Source organism: Elephas maximus, chromosome 19, assembly GCF_024166365.1.
Source record: "Elephas maximus indicus isolate mEleMax1 chromosome 19, mEleMax1 primary haplotype, whole genome shotgun sequence".
Classification (NCBI taxonomy): Eukaryota; Metazoa; Chordata; class Mammalia; order Proboscidea; family Elephantidae; genus Elephas; species Elephas maximus.
The window spans coordinates 64,849,840-64,865,018 of NC_064837.1; the positions used below are offsets into that span (position 1 = coordinate 64,849,840).

Genomic DNA, 15,179 nt, shown 5'->3' on the forward strand with positions numbered 1-15,179 from the left:
TTCAGTTCTGGGTCAGAAGGTTGTCTTAGGGTCATAGACTGAGTGTTTCCCCAGTCTCTGTCAGACCGGTAAGTGTGGCCTTTTTTTGAATTTGATTTTTTTTCTACATTTTTCTCCTGTTCTGTCTAGGACCCTCTGTTGTGTTCATATTCAGAGTGGTTGGTAGTTTTAGCCAGACACCATCTAGTTTTTCTGGTCTCAGGGTTGTGTAGGCTATTGTTCATGCGCTCCGTTAGTCCTTTAGACTAATTGCTCCCTTGAGTCTCTGGTTTTCTTCACTCTCTTTTGCTCCAGACAGGAAGTGACCAATAGTTGTATCTTAGATGACTGCTTGCAAGATTTTAAGACCCCAGACACTACTTATCAAAGTAGGATGCAGAGTATTTTCCTTATGACTGTGTTGTGCCAACTGAAATAGATGTCCCACAAGTCCATAGTCCTTTGTCCTTTAGCCTAGGAACTTCATCACAAGGTGTGTGGTTATGTCTAAGAGGCTCCCTTGACTGTACACTTTGTGTGCTGTATATGACCCACACCTACAGTCATGTATACCGAAATATCTACCACCAAACCTGTATCTGCCGGTGAATGTGTTCCCTTACACCCTCCCACACCTTTTGGAGTATCTATCCACCTGTTAATACATTCATAAATTATTATTTGTTAATGCTACTGTTGCAGGATTGTCTGAGCTATAGTAGTTACGGTAGTTGTCCTTTATTCTTGCTTTCTTCTAAGTGTGCTCTTTTGCCTTGGTCATGTTGTGTTGACTTTCCCTGTATTAGGCACTGCCTTTCTCTTCAACATTAACACTTGACTTCTATCTAATTTGCGATTTTTCTTCCCTTCCCCTCCCAACCCTGGGAAACATCAAAGAATGTTATTTTCTTTCTTTCTTTTTCTTGTATGTAAACCTCTTGTTGTTACTTTATAAAAGTGGTCTCATACAATATTTGTCATTTTTGGGATTGACTTATTTCACTTAGCATAATGTCCTCCAAATTCGTTCACGTGATGAGATGTTTAGTGGATTCATCATTGTCCTTTAACATGGGGTAGTAGTCTATTGTGTGTAGGTACCACAGTTTGTTAATCCATTCTTCTGTTGATGGGCACTTAGGTTGCTTCCATCTTTTAGCTATTGTGTATAATGCTGCAATGAACATGGGTGTGTATATGCCTATTCATGTCACAGCTCTTATTTCTTTAGGGTGTATACCTAGGAGTAGGACTGCAGGATCATATGGTATTTCCATTTCTAGCTTTTTGAGGAAGTGCCATACCATTTTCCATAGTGGCTGTGCCATTTTACATTCCAACCAGCAGTGTATAAGATTTCCAATCTCCCCACTACCTTGCCACCATTTGTTATTTTCTGATTTTTTTTATTATTGTCAGTGATGTTGGGGTGAGGTGATATTTCATTATAGTTTTGATTTGCATCTCTCTAATTGCTAATGATCAAGAATATTTTTTCATATTTTCATTAGCAGCCTGAATGTCTTCTTTGGTGAAGTGTCTGTTCATATCCTTTGCCCATTTTTTAATTGGATTGTTTGTCTTCTTATTGTTGAGATACTGAAGTTTTCTGTAAATTTTAGAGATTAGTTCCTTGTCGGAAATGTTGAGGCAAAGATTTTTTCCCAGTCAGTGAGTTCTTTTTTGATTCAATAATATAACATTATTAAAAGACATTTAAGAAGCTCAAAAATACTTATAGTCTTATACTATGCTCATAGATCAGAAAATTCACTATTATAAAGATGAATTTGATATAAACAAACAAAAAAACCTGTTGCCATCCAGTCGATTCCAACTCATAGAGACCGTATAGGACAGAGTAGAACTGCCCCATAGGGTTTTCAAGGAGTGCCTGGTGGATTCGACCTGCCGACCTTTTTGTTAGCAGCCATAGCACTTAACCATTACACCACCAGGTTTCTGAATTTGATATAGTTGCATTAAAAATCTCTAAAGTTTTTCTTTTTTCTGAGTTCTCCATTCTCTTTCATGAGTAGGAATCAACTTGATGGTTATGGTTTTTTGTTTGTTTGTTTTTAGAGCAAATGCATTGTTTTAATAACTACAGCTTTATCAAAAACCCTCAATACCTGGTATGTCATGGCACCACGTGTTGTTCTTTCATATCAGGTGTGTTTCTGCAAATATTGGCCCTTTTCCATAGAAAATTTAGAATTAGCCAGTCAAGTTTCTAAAAAAGAAAAACTTTTGAGATTTTTAACGCAGCTATATCAAATTCATTAAAAATCTCTAATATTTGTCTTTTTTAGAAACTTGACTGGTTAATTCTAAATTTTCTATGGAAGAGAAAAGGGCCAATATTTGCAGAAACACACCTGATATGAAAGAACAACGTGTGGTGATGTGACATACCAGATATCGAGGATTTTTAACAAAACTGTAGTTATTAAAACAATGTGGCATTTGCTCAAAAAAAACCCCTAAAAACCATTTGCCATCAAGTTGATCCCAATTCATGAAAGAGAATAGAGAACTCAGAAAAAGATCCACAGAAACACAGAAATCAATGTCTGTCAGAAGTTTCAAAGCAGATCGTTGGGGAAAGAGGCAGTTGTCAATAACTGTAGGCAATGCTTATCTGTATGGAGGGAGGAAGACGGATTCCTAACTCAGGTTAGGAAAACAAACAAACAAAAAACCAAGTAAACCTGATGCTTTCTTTCTTAAGCCGTAAGATGGGCAAACAGGTGTTGAAGAATATTCTTTGTTAAAGGTATACTTATTAGATATATTACTTTATGTGCGTGAGATACTGCATGAAAAGAAGTTTCAAAAAAGATTATAGAGTTTTCTGATAGAAATCTGGATGGCAACACAGGATTTATTGCTGAGATCATTCCAATTCCACCTGAGGGTCTGGATCCTGGACAGGGCATCCTGGACACCAGGGCTACTGGTTCTCATAGTTGGGCTGACTCCATCTCCCCCGAGGGCCTCTCTGAGGCCTGTTCACCCAGAGGACAGCACTAAGTATGCTCAAGAACAGGTGCACCTTCAGGAAGATCAGAAGCAGGAAGTGGACACTGCAGAGTGGGGACCTGTGGGAGACACGGTGACAGACAGTGAGCTGCTTCCTCGAGGGGAGGCCCTGGAACCTCCTGTTCCCCTTATCCATGAGCCCAGGTCCTATGTCCACAATAATCCACACCAGGACCAACCCAGGATGGCTCCAAGGACAGGACAGCCCCACTAGAAGGACTGCTGTCTCTGACCATTAATTGGGTCTCGCCATGGGGATGATGTGAGAGGAGACCCAGGAATCCAGGTGGGACCTGCATCTTTGTCACTGTACCCCAATGCCTGGAGAGCCCCTGCAACTTAGTAGGATGTAAAAAATTTGATGTGGAATTGCACCACCCAGGGACTTCTTATATATAAGCAAATATAAATATACATTATTTTCCGTAAATTGAGGACTACCTGTCTTCTGGTTTTACTTTATAACAGTACGTTTTGGCGATTTCCCATATTAGTGGACGTAGTAAAGAAGTTCCTTGCTCTTTTCACAGCTGCATACTATTCCATTGCATGGGTTGTACCATAATTAATTTAACTATTCCTTCTTAAAAATTTGCCCCATTTTTTGTGATTACAAACATTGCTGCAGTAAGTGACGGTGTCCATTAACCATTTTCTACTTGGATGAGCAGTAGTCATTTACTGTGAAGATAATGAAAATTAGGTCCCTGGTGGTACAAACCGTTTGTGATTGGCGACTAACATAAAGGTTGGCGGTTTGAACCCACCCTGCAATGCCATGGAAGAGAGGCCTGGCAATCTGCTTCTATAATGATTAGAGCCAAGAAAACTCTATGGAGCAGTTCTAATCGGTAACACATGAGGTCTCCATGAGTGAGAATCGACTCAGCAGTAAGAACTTTTTTTTTTTTTAATGAAGCTTAAGCTTCAGGGACCCTTTACTTGCTTGGTACTTCATACTTAAGTTTGTATTCATTATTTTCTAATCTTTTCACTAAAGATGCCCCCCTAAATTGTACAGGCTTCAGGCCCAATAAAACCTAGTTGTCCTGTACGTGAACATCTGCAGGGTCAATGTCTGAAAGTGGCATGTTTGAGGCCTGAATTTTGCCTTGTCTGATATTAAGATTGTACCTCCTCGTCGGCAGGAAGCCTATGGAAGGGCTTTGGCATCTGTGAACCCAGAAATGGTTTATGACCATAGGCATTTTTAGGGGGAAAGAGCCTATAGATTTTTTCAGATTCTCCATGGGGTTGGTGACCTCAAGACAGATTAAGAGCCACTAGTTTAGAGGGAAGTCCTTCGGTGGTACAAACAGTTAAGTGCTCAACTACTAGCTGAAAGGTTGGCAGTTTGAACCCACTCAAAGACACCTCAGAAGACAGGCCTGGTGATCTGCTTCTGAAGGGTCATAGCCTTGAAAACTATTGGAGCACAGTTCTACTCTGCACACGTGGGGTCGCCATTAGTAGGAATCAACTCACTGGCAACTAACAACAACAGTTTAGAGGGAGGAACCCAAGTCTTTGGAGTCACATAAATCTGTTAGAAGCACAACCCTGCCTGTTGGAGCTGTGGACCTGGACAAATTGCTTCACCTCTCTGAGCCTCAGCTTATGGGTGGTAAAATGAGGATAATACCGCTGCAGGTGGCAGCGAGGAGCAAATGAGAACATTCGAGTAAAATCTAGCATGGGCCTGGTAGGATCATCAGCTCTCACTAAAAGTTATTCCTTCCACCCCAATCCCAGCTTCGCCACAGCCTGAGCCCTCTCTGGAAGCCCAGTGCAGGTCCAGTATGGCCTCAACTACCCAAGCTGGGAGACACAGCCTGGGGCTTCCAAACTGGCCTGGGGCAGAGGGAGTGAGTGATGTGAGTGCCGCCCTTGACTGGGCCACTTCTGGACCACGAGCGGGGAAGAGGCCCAGGCCGAGAAAACCCACCTCTAGGTCATGGGGACTGGGGCTCCTTACCCTGGGCCCTGGCTCTGGTTGGACTTCTCCTGGCTGCTCCTGCTGTGGGTGGCACCTGCTGTGGCCAGCATAGTGGATGGCACAGGTGGACAGTCAGTTGTGGTTGTGGAAGTCGTGGTACTTGTAGGTGTGCTTGACCTTGGTGCTGGTACTAAAAACACACATCAGACCCAGGAGCTCTCCTCTGGCCCTCCCTGCCACTCACCACCTTTGTGGCCTGATTTCACACAGCATGCTCACTTAGGAAGGGGCAGGACAGAGGAGCCTGGGCCAAGAGAGCACTTCCAGCAGGACACAGGAACCACACACTCCTGATTCCATCCTGCTGATGCAGGCAGAGCACCTCTGAGAGCTCTAACTTCTCTCCTACCCCAGCCTTGTCCCCTCCAAGCACAGCCACACAGTGGCCAGAGCCGTGTGTTGGGACTGTACATCTGGCATGTCAAGGGTTAAAGTCCCCACTGAGCCCAGCATCTGCCCTGTCTGGCCCTTCCTGCCCCTCCCCTCTGCTCAGCTCTTAACTGTCCCGCACGTGCCCGGAGTTTCTGGGGGGCAGACCACAGGCGGCTCTCCCTTTCTCTCTCCTTTGCAGGCTCAGCTCTCAGCCCCTCTTCTCCTGGGTCAAGGCTGAGCAGAGACATCAGCTCCCCCAGAGAGGCCTCCCCGATCCCTTTGTGATGAGTCACCCCCTGAGGCCTGACCCCCCTGCAGCACTTTGGGCATCTGTCTGTCTGAGGACACATTATCTGTTTTGCAGTGGTCCCTGTTCCCGACTCTCTGCCCTACTCCGCCACAGAAAGGTGCCTGAGACTCCTTTGCAGGGCAGCACCTGATAGAGAGGTGGCCCTGGACAACGGGGTTGCTGAATGGACTTCCCAGTGGAGGAGCACTTCGCTGCTGATGGGGGATCCCAGGTTGAGGAGAGGGCCAGGGTGTTCCTGTGAAGGGGATCCCAGGAGGCAGAAAAAGCCCCACAGGAAGTGGGGACCCACACTCAGGCTGGTGTCCAGGCCCTTCACAGGGATGGTTTGTACAAAGTCAGAGGAATCTGGGGTGCCCCTGGGCAGCCCAGTAAGTTAAGGCTAAACTAGGTGGCCTGAAGTCGGTGATATAGTCTGGGAAAAGGATGGGACCTGGCTTGTTGATCAGACAGCAATAAGGACATGGGGTTTGGCTGTGGCTGGGCCATTGCTACATCCCCTCCACACTGGGAAGCCTGGATGTCTGTCCATCTGGGGCTCCTGGCCCCTGAGAGCAGATGCCAGAGGCCCCACACCCTCCAGGCCCAGGGAGAGAGGGCCCCTCCCACACAGCTTCAGTGGGAACAGAAGATGGAAGGAGCCCACTGTTCTGGGGGCTCAAACACAGGTCCTCCTCACTCACCCCACCCCACCTGCCTCAGTATCTCCCAGGCCCACTGAGAGGGCTACAAAGTCAGGGCCAGGCAGATTGCTCTTGGGATCTCTCTCTCTCTCACACACATATACACGCACACACACACACAAACACACATACATCATAGTTTTCAAATCTCTGATCTGAGACCTTCCCCAGCCATTCTGACCTGAGCTTGTTCTGGCAGTCCTGGTGCTGGTGTGGGGGTGGGGCTCAGCTGGGGACACAGACACCACCACCTGGAAGGTGGGATCAAATGGAAGCAGTGCATCTCTGAGCCATGTTATATCGATCTCACACCAGTATTTGCCTGCGTCCTCCACTGTGAGGTTCGTCATGGTCACTGTGAAGCCGAGCTGGGCAGGATGGTCACTGATGGACACTCGGCCCCTCCTCTTCTCTCTCTCTGACCCACTGGTCTCCACAATCTTGTAACATGGTCTCAGAGCTGGTTCTCTGCACCAAAATTTGTTGCTTTCCTTGAATTTCTCCTCATACCGACATTGCACGCTCAGAGATTCCCCCACGATGCCCGTCACAGTGCTGGGGCCACTCAGCATCAGGCAGCCTGGAAAACACAAGCCGAGTCCAGGCTCCACACCCAGACAGGCCTGGTCAGCTGTGCCCTGGGGGTCAGTCTTCCTGAAGCTTCTTCACCCCACTTCACATCAGCTTCTCCCCAACACACCTTGAGTGTCCACCTCTGGCACTCTGCCAATTCCAGGATTTTGATCACAGTAGCCCCTTCCTCCACCCCAATGTCCTTTCCTGCTGCCCCTCTGTCTTTCTCACTCATTCCATTTCCAAATTCCCTCCCATTTCCAAACTCACCAGAAATATAAGAAGCCCTTCCTCTGAGCACGCTGTTCTCTCCAGAGAGGCCACCGCAGGTCTGACAATAGCCGGTAGCATCTCAAGCCCACAAGCCCATCTGCTCCCAGCAAGGGATATAAACCAGGGCACAAATAGGTTTGCCAAATTCATTTAACAAAAATGTTGGACACACTTGATAAAACTCGTGCATCAAAAAAGATTCGTAAGCACAAAAAAATTTAAATGAACTTTTCACAGTTCCCAAAGCTGTAGAGCTCTGGAAGGTTGCATAACTTCTAATCTAGGTAAAGATGCAGGTGAGAGAGCGCCAGTGTCCTCTGCAAGATGCACAGCGAACCAGCGGTATCTCATCTTTTGTTTCCCCAGCTCTTGTAGACCTGTAATAAAGAGCTCATTTGTCCTTCTTAGATTTATGTCTTCTTTTTTTTTCCAGTAGCTTTAAGATAAAAAAAAAAAAAAAAAAAAAAAATTTTTTTTTTTTTTTTTAAGATACCAAGTGCAGACAGTAAGGTGATATGTGTGAAGATGATTCTGACCACCCAGGGAGAGGACACTAGCCCTGCCCTGAGCTGAGGGGCAAGTGTCCCTGGGCAGCTGTGAGAGCCACTCCCCACCACCCTCGTAATTCTGTGATCATGTGGCTTGCTCTCTTCTCCGAGAGCTAAAACTATTCAATTTCACTTGCTTTTTCAGGTCCTTAAATCCCTTCACTTGCAGATTTTGACACCACTTGAATATCAGCTCCAGGAGGGCAGGGCCTTGTCCTCATTACATCTTCAAGGCCTAAAAGTGCCTGGCATATAGAGGCCCTCAATAAGTCCTTCACCATAAGGTTCCTGCCTCAACTGGGGCTTCTCCAAAGCCTTAGGCCCCTTCTGCAACCCAACGAGTCTCCACACTCTCCTCAATGGCTGCCCAAAGCTGCCCACAACCTCCCAGCAGTCCCCCTCCTGGGGGCCCTGGACCTCCTCTCCTGGCCTGGATGCCCAGATGCCTGGCAGAGGGGTGTAGAGAAGGCCTTCCATGCCCAGAGGTGTATGTGACATTTACAGAAATCTAGGTGGTGAAAAATCCTCACAAATGGACCTGTAAGCAATGTCACGAAAAGAGGAGAAAAGACTGATGTCAAGGATTTCTTTTTACTTGAATCCACAATCAACGCCCACGGAAGCACAGTCAGGAAATCAGAAGACACATTGCATTGGGCAAATGTGCTGCAAAAGACCTCTTTAAAGTGTTAAAAAGCAAATATGTCACTTTGAGGACTAAGGTGCACTTGACCCAAGCCATGATATTTTTAATTACCTCATATGGGTGTGAAAGCTGGGCAATGAATAAGGAAGACTGAAGAAGAACTGATGTCTTTGAATTATGGTGTTGGCTGAGAATATTGAATATACCATGGAATGCCAGAAGAATAAAACGTCTCTCTCAGAAGAAATACAGCCAGAATGCTCCTTGGAAGCAATGATTGTGTGACATTGTCTCACGTACTTTGAACATGTTATCAGGAGGGATCAATCCCTAGAGAAGGACATCATGCTTGGTAAAGTAGAGGGTCAGCAAAAAAGAGGAAGACCCTAGACGAGATGGATTGACACAGTCGCTGCAACAACCAGCTCACACATAACAACGATTGTCAGGATGGTGCAGGACTGGGCAGTCTTTCCTTTTGTTGTACATATGGTCGCTATGAGTTGGAGCTGACTCAACGGCACCTAAGAGCAACAACAGGTAGTGATTGCCAAGGCGAAGATCAAAGGTACACTCTGACTTCAGCGTCAGAAGAATCTGGGTTTGTCTGAGCTCTATTCCGTATCAGCTGCCTGCCTGGGGCAAGTTACTTACTCTCTGTGGCCTTCAGATGCCTCATCTGTAAAGTGGTGAAAGTTGTGCCCACCTCACATGACATTTGGGGACATTAAATGAGATAACAGATGTAAAATGTCTTCCAAATAATATTATGTTGAACCGTATGAAATTGCTGATGTTCAATTGTTTTTGAACCAAAGAAACAGAAATGTTACATGATACAACCTAATGAAAATCGAGAACCCTCTGGCTACCCAAAAGAGACAAAACACTAACACATTAGAAGACCAGAAAAGAAAGAGAAAACGATCACAAATACAAAAGAATCAAGACAGTACTTTGCAGAAAGTCACCACAAATGTATTTACAAACCTGGATGGATAGGTGGTTTTCTAGAAAAACACAAAATTTTTGAATTGGCATATATTAACTGCTTAATACATAAAAGTCACTCCCAGCCCTCCTTCACCCAAGATGCTGTTCCTGGTCACTACATCCTAACTGTTCCCTACCTCTCCTTGGCTGTAAATTGTCATTTGTCTTTGCCAGGTTTTGGCTCCTCTGCCTGATCTGGGTGACCCACTGCCCCTGCCCATGGCTTCCTGTCTACTGTTCTGTCTCCACTCTTTGACTTCTTTTTGGTTGCTCTCTCTCTCTGGATTCAGTCTTCTCTTCTTAGAAGCAATAAAAGTAAGCCACCCTTTTGAGGATACCCTGCATCTGAAATCCTGGGTGAGAAAATACCACCAAACTCCCAATAGTTTCAATGTCAGCTGTGAAGGTGTCTCTATGCCTTAGAGATATAGGAAAGAAGTCAGAAAACGTTCAGGAACACTTACCTGAAAAAATAACACTTATTTATAAGCCTTCTAATTTGCCTTTCTGTGCTTTCTCCCTTTCAACACTTACCAATCCTCCTCTCCAACCCCACTAAACATAAACACAGGAGATGGGAGGCCATTCTTTTTTTTTAATTAATTTTTATTGTGCTTTAAGTGAAAGTTTACAAACCAAGTCAGACTTTCATACAAAAATTTATGTACACCTTGCTATACATTCCTAATTGCTCTCTCCCTCATGAGAACACAGTCTTTCCCTCCACTTTTTCTCCTCGTGTCCATTCAGGCAGCTTCTGGCCCTCTCCGCCCTCTCATCTCCCCTCCAGACAGGAGACGTCAACATAGTCTCATGTGTCTACTTGATCCAAGAAGCACGTTCTTCACCAGTATCATTTTTCATCCCATATTCCAGTCCAATCCCTGCCTGAAGAGTTGGCTTTGGGAATGGTTCCTGTCTTGGGCTAACAGAAGGTCTGGGGACCATGGCCTTTGGGATCCTTCTAGTCCCATTCTGGCAATTAAGTCTGGTCTTTTTATGAGAATTTGGTGGAGGCCATTTTTGAGCTAGGATTTTCACTATTTCTATAACTTGTCTACTGGGAGGCTCCTCTGTTGTCTTAATGTTTTATGTTAATATCCCAAGGTCTCCTCTCACATCACTGAACAAGAGAACAGGAAGGTAAACGAGCTAATCATTCAACTAAAAAAGTTGGCAAGAGAGTAGCAGGGGTGGAGGTCTGGGGACCATGGTTTCAGGGGACATCTAGGTCAACTGGCATAAAAAAAATGTATTAAGAAAACATTCTGCATCCCACTTTGGAGAGTGGCGTCTGGGGTCTTAAATGCTAGCAAGCGGCCATCTAAGATGCATCAATTGGTCTCAACCCACCTGGAGCAAAGGAGAATGAAGAACACCAAAGACACAGGTAATTACAAGCCCAGGAGACAGAAAGGACCACATAAATCAGAGAATATGTCAGCCTGAGACCGGAAGAACTAGATGGTGCCCGACTACAACCGATGACTGCCCTAACAGGGAACAAAAGAGACAATCCCTGATGGAGCAGGAGAACAGTGAGATGCAGACCCCAAATTCTTGTGAAAAGACCAGACTTCATGGTCTGACTGAGACAAGAAGGACCCTGGAGGTCATGGTCCCAGACCTTGTGTTAGCCCAAGACTGGAACCATTCCCAAAGCCAACTCTTTGGACAGGGATTGGATAGGACTATAAGACAGAAGATGATACTGGTGAGGAGTGAGTTCCTTGGCTCAAATAGACACATGAGAATATGTGGACAGCTCCTTTCTGAGGCGAAATGAGAAGGCAGAGGCGGATAAGAGCTGGCCGAATAGACAAGGGAATACAGGGTGGAGAGGAGGAGTGTGCTTTCTCATTAGGAGGAGAGCAAGTAGGAGTACATTGCAAGGTGTATATAAGTTTTTGTATGAGAGACTGACTTGATTTATAAACTTTCAGCTAAAGCACAATTAAAAAAAAAAAGTTGGCAAGGACACCCGGCATAGAAAGGAAGAAAGAGTAAATCTAGCACAGACATTGGTGAATTAGGAAACAGGAAAACAGTGGAATTAATATACACATTGAAAAACTGATTGTTCTTTGGAACGGAGTTAATGATAATATAGACAAACCAGTGGGTAGCCAAGTTAAAACAAAACAAAACAAAACAAACAACAAACAATGAAGAAGACACAAATACACAATTCAAAGAAAAATAACCAGGGTATTTGTAAGTCTCTACAAATAAGTTTGTAAACTTGGTTGAAGATGATAATTTTCTAGGAAATATAAATCCTCAAAATTGGCCCAGAATAGTTTTTTTTTTTTTTTAAGTAGACCAAATAAGGAAGAATGTTAACAAGAAATTCCTTCCCCTCTAAAAAGGGGCAAAAAGGAACAAAGAATCCCAACTTTATTTAAACATTTGCAGAGAATATAGAAACTGAGAAATCTCCATAATTCTTTACATAAATATATGTATCTATTTCAGCATAATATGTGGAGACTAAAATCTGACCTAATCTCTTAATATAATCCACCACCTCCTTAGTTAGCAGGAGTAAAAAATGATCATCTCCAGAGATACTGAGAAGACATCCAAGGCCTGTTGCTGGTGTTTTTTAAAACCCTTCATAAGTAGACGTGAATGGACACCTCCTTCAGACTTATTGGGAAACAGTGGGCCCTCTCCCCTGAGTCAGGGACAAGGCAAAGATAACTACTATCACCACAGTCACAGGTGTCATCCTGGGGGACAGCTTTCTCAGTGAGAGAAGGAAATATAAGACATAAATATGAGAGAGGAACACAAACTCTCAATGCAAGCAAAGCGTGTGAAAAGCCAAGAGAATCAATGGAAAAACCGATAGTGGAGGATGACCGGTTTCCAAGTTAACACACAAAAATTAATAGATTTCCTACAGACAACTAGTTAGCAAATAAAAAAGAAAAAAAAATCCAGTTTGTAAGAAAAATAGCCAAAAAGATTTTCGATATCCTCAGGAATAAATCTAACAAGGTACACTCAGGGCCTGTGAGAGGAAAGCTGGCATGGCTAAGGGCTCAGAAGCTGAAGCCCTGGGAAGGAAGACTCCACCCTGTGAGTTCTCACCAAAGAAAGGCTCCCCCCTTCTCTCCCCACAGTTTCGCTTCTCTCCCCTTCCTTCCTAACTGCCCTTCCATCTCCCCTCCATCCCCATCTCTCCTCCTTAGAGGCAACTCACCCCTGGTCCTCTGGCCCACCTTGGGGCTGTCACCAGCCAAACCTATGTCAGGGCTCCTCCCTGCTCAGGCTCCAGTCAGCCCTTGCACTGCCCCAGCTACACCTCTGTGTCCCTGACACCACAGCCTGTTCCTCCCCAGTCCCAACACTTCCTCCACACCCAGCAATGGGAGAACCATGGGGAGGGCGCCTCCCCCAGAACACATGGCCCTTAGGCGCCTCAGCTACTGCTCTCCCACCCACTCAGAGGGCAGCCTGGCTCTCACCTTCCTTCTTCACATGATGGTTCCTCTGAGAACCTCCCACAAACCCCCTCCTCCACACCTGTCCCTGTCCTCCACACCCCACGAGGCCCACTCAAGATCAGAGGGGTACAGAAAGAGTCACAGGCCCTCACCCCTTCCCTCCCACTAGCGCAGTCCTTCAAATGTGGACAGGGTTCTGTCAGAGTCCAGATTTGGTGTGCCTCACGTGACACTTCCCTTGCCTCCTTCCCCCTCACACACTCTCTCTCTGCCTCCCACCCACTGGAGAGAGTTTCAGTCCAGGATGCCCCCTCACCTGGGACCCAGAGAAGCAGCAAAGCTGAAGGCAGCCACAGGGCCCATTCCTCCTGGGTCATTTCTCAAAGGCAGGCGCCACCTGAAACAGCCTGGGTCTCAGCTGGACGCCAGGCTTTAGTCATCCACAAGAAAAAAGGGAGGGCCAAATCTCCAAGGCTCACACTTCTGCTTTTTTTTTTTAGGGGCTCAGCGCTGCTTCCTTCCTCAGCCTCTTTCACTTGCAGTGGTCAGAAGATGGAGGACACTGAGGGTTGCTATGAGTCAGCATCGACTGGATAGCTAGCAGTGGGTTTGGTTTTTGGTTTGAGGGAGCAGAGTGTACTGTGGCTGGCAGACATACCATTTGGAATGAGTATTCTCCTATTTAACCACTGTTGAATTGGGGATACCTAGCTAATTCTAGTGAAGATATCTCCCCCGGCCCCCCATTACTCACCTTACTCACAGGCCTGCTGTGTATACCATCTTGCACATCTCCCAGGACTACAGGGCCAGGTGGGGTGACTCTCTTCTGGTGTGACCAGAAACTCCTCCCTCACTTCCTTGTTGTCATGACAAGCAGCCCTGTGGGGAGGAACAAGGCCAAGCTTCCTCTGACCTTTGGTGGTACCTACAATGAGGCTGTGTCCCAGAAAGCTTCCCTAACCCCATGAGCCTCCCAGCTCTAGGCCTGAACCTCCAATTGGCACTATGACCCCAGAGTTCCTGAATTGAACATGTGTCCTCAACTTGACAAAAGGTCCTTAGGTTGTGGCCTTCCTTCCTAAATAACACCCTCCAGACCCAGTGCAGTGCTGGGCACAAAGCAGGCACTCCACAAACCTGCATGGACCCACCTTCTGAAAAGATTTGCCTGGAGCTCAAACTCTACACACACACACACACACACACACACACACACATTCCTTGTGGTGAGTCCCCTCGGGTTGCAGTGGCCCTGTGAAGATAGGAAACCTGAGTCCTAACATGCAGTGCTTTCCCTGAGAGCTTACAGTTCTTAAACTCCCAGCATCCACCTATAGGGACCCCAGTTCCAGCTATGAGGTCCCAAGAATGTCCTTTCTTTCTAGCTCATTGATGCTCCTTTTGGAATTTTCACTTCCCTCCTTCCTTCTGGCCACATCAACACTGTCCCTGGGAGAGCTCTAGGAAAGGAAAGAGAGTTGCTGGTTTTCCTGCTGGAAGGTTCCAAGGACAGAGTGTGGTAGACACTGGAAGAATCTCTATGAAAAGGGGTTGATTAACTAAAGCTAGTATGATTTTTCCTTTGGATCTTCACATTTTTTAGGTGAACATGAAGATGCATGAGAAGAGTTTTATGAGGTAGTTTACTTGATCTAATAATTGTAATGTGTTCCAGAAATGTATGTTTCAATCCAGCCATGATCCAAAAAGCATTCCTACAGTCTTGAATGTCAAGGTTAAGAGGAGAATGCACTAGACTGGGAAGTAGGAGGCTAGGTCCTCCTGTGACTTGTCCACTTACCACTTGCATGACCGAGCAAGACCTGTGGTCTCTCTATAAAATGACAATAATAAAATCCAATCTATGGAACCACCGATAAAAAAAAAGACAAAAAAAGCAATTATAAAATGGATTAAAAAAAAGGGCAAAGGGCTTGAATAGATATTTCTCCCAAGAAGATGTTCAAATAAATGGTCAATAAGCACATGAAATGACGCTCATCATCATTAGTCATCAGGGAAATGAAAATCGAAACCACCACATTATTTCATACCCACTAGAATGATTATGATCCGAAAATCACATAACAGTGAGTGTTGATGAGGATGTGGAGAAATTGAACCCCCCTCATGTTGCTGATGTGGATGTAAAATGGTGCAGCTGTTGTGGAAAAGAGTTTGGTGGTTCATCAAAAAATTAAACATAGGGCAAAGCCAAGATGGCGGAATAGACAGACACTTCCGGTGAGCCCTCTTTACAACAAAGACCTGAAAAAACAAGTGAAACGAGTATATTTGTGACAAGCTGGGAG

The 15,179-nt window shown here is 45.4% G+C and overlaps 1 protein-coding gene across 8 annotated transcripts; it reads right to left on the bottom strand.

Annotated features, from left to right (window-relative positions):
* Window positions 1-1,085: 1,085 nt before the first annotated feature.
* Window positions 1,086-13,317, bottom strand: LOC126063232 (CMRF35-like molecule 6). Of its 8 annotated transcripts, none has more exons than XM_049861444.1 (5): window positions 13,181-13,270; window positions 7,223-7,602; window positions 6,561-6,984; window positions 4,997-5,147; window positions 1,086-3,080 (listed from the first exon to the last, which is right to left on the bottom strand). In XM_049861444.1, exons 2-5 carry the CDS (start codon window positions 7,373-7,375, stop codon window positions 2,933-2,935), a joined length of 876 nt encoding a protein of 291 aa, XP_049717401.1. In that variant the 5' UTR covers window positions 7,376-7,602; window positions 13,181-13,270; the 3' UTR covers window positions 1,086-2,932. The 8 variants fall into 8 exon arrangements, with proteins under 8 accessions (XP_049717401.1, XP_049717399.1, XP_049717405.1 ...); XM_049861442.1 differs by having other exon boundaries at window positions 7,223-7,661; window positions 13,181-13,265; XM_049861448.1 differs by having other exon boundaries at window positions 6,561-6,959; window positions 7,223-7,661; window positions 13,181-13,263.
* Between the last annotated feature and the right edge of the window lie 1,862 nt (window positions 13,318-15,179).

Bases quoted from the DNA above. Each gene is read 5' to 3' on its own strand.
- LOC126063232 (XM_049861444.1), bottom strand. From the start codon at position 7,375: ATGAATTTGGCAAACCTATTTGTGCCCTGGTTTATATCCCTTGCTGGG. The intron at 6,985-7,222 runs GTGAGTTTGGAA...CTGGGTGTGGAG, and splicing joins AAGGGCTTCTTATATTTCTG to CCTGGACTCGGCTTGTGTTT. The intron at 3,081-4,996 runs GTAAGGAGCCCC...TGTCTCCCACAG, and splicing joins AACCAGAGCCAGGGCCCAGG to GTCCCCACTCTGCAGTGTCC.